The sequence below is a fragment of the Palaemon carinicauda genome, chromosome 29, assembly GCF_036898095.1.
Source record: "Palaemon carinicauda isolate YSFRI2023 chromosome 29, ASM3689809v2, whole genome shotgun sequence".
Classification (NCBI taxonomy): domain Eukaryota; kingdom Metazoa; phylum Arthropoda; class Malacostraca; order Decapoda; family Palaemonidae; genus Palaemon; species Palaemon carinicauda.
Genome location: NC_090753.1, coordinates 26,968,949 through 26,970,083, shown reverse-complemented (window position 1 = coordinate 26,970,083; position 1,135 = coordinate 26,968,949). Strand labels below are relative to the sequence as shown.

The window sequence follows — 1,135 nt, the reverse complement described above, 5'->3', positions numbered from 1 at the left end:
AGGAGGAAGAGAAAGAAGAGTTGGAAGAACATCAGTGAGAGGAGATGGAGGTGGGGTAGGATGAGGAGATGGCGGAGGAAAAAGAAGAGTGGATATAGGAAGAAGAGGAAGAGAAGATGAAGGAGGAAGAGGAAGAGGAAATGGAGGAGGAAGAGGATGAGGAGCTGGAGGAGGACTAGCCAGAGATGGAGGTGGTGTAGGAAGAGGCGATGGAGGATGAAGAGGAAGAGGAAGAGGAGAAGGAGGAGGAAGAGGAAGAGGAAGAGGAGAAGGAGGAGGAAGAGGAAGAGGAGAAGGAGGAGGAAGAGGAAGAGGAGCTGTACGAAGATGAGAGAGAGAAGATGGAGGTGGGGTAGGAAGAAGCGATGGAGGAGGAAGAGGAATAGGAAGAGGGAGATGAGAAGGAGGAGGAAGAGGAAGAGGAGCTGTACGAAGACGAGCGAGAGGAGATGGAGTTGCGGTAGGAAGAGAAGAAGGAGGAGGAAGTAGAAGAGAAGATGGAGGAAGACGAGATAGAGGTGATGGATGTGTGGTAAGAAGAGGAGATGGAGGAGGAAGAGGAAGAGGAGATGGACGAAGACAAGCTAGAGGTGATGGATGTGTGGTAAAAAGAGGATATGGAGGAGGAAGAGGAAGAGAAGATGGAGGAGGAAGAGGAAGAGAAGATGGAGGAGGAAGAGGATCAGAAGATGGAGAAGGAAGAGGAATGGGAGATGGAGGAAGACGAGCTAGAGGAGATGCAGGTGTGGTGGGAAGAGGAGGTGGAGGAGGAAGAGGAAGAGAGTATGGTGGAGGAAGAGGAGGAAAAGATGGAGGAAGAAGAGGAATAGGAAATGATGGAGGAAGAGAAAAAGGAGATGGAGGAAGAGGAGGAAAAGATGGAGGAAAAAGAGGAAGAGGAAATGGAGGAGGAAGAGGAAACGGAGTTGGAGGAAGACGAGCAAGAGGATATGGAGGTGTGGTAGGATGAGGAGATGGAGGAGGAAGAGGAAGAGGAGAGGGAGGAGGAAGAGGAAGAGATTATGGAGGAGTAAGAGGAAGAGATTATGGAGGAGTAAGAGGAAGAGAAGATGGAAGAGGAAGAGGAGATGGAGGAGTAAGAGGATGAGAAGATTGAGGAGGAAGAGTTAGAGGA

The 1,135-nt window shown here is 50.0% G+C and overlaps 1 protein-coding gene across 1 annotated transcript; it reads left to right on the top strand.

Annotated features, from left to right (window-relative positions):
• Nucleotides 1–209: 209 nt before the first annotated feature.
• On the top strand, nt 210–830 carry LOC137622463 (golgin subfamily A member 6-like protein 6). The gene is made up of 2 exons (XM_068353068.1): nt 210–347; nt 615–830. The coding sequence occupies exons 1-2, from the start codon at nt 210–212 to the stop codon at nt 828–830; spliced, it is 354 nt and encodes a 117-aa protein (XP_068209169.1).
• Nucleotides 831–1,135: the final 305 nt, after the last annotated feature.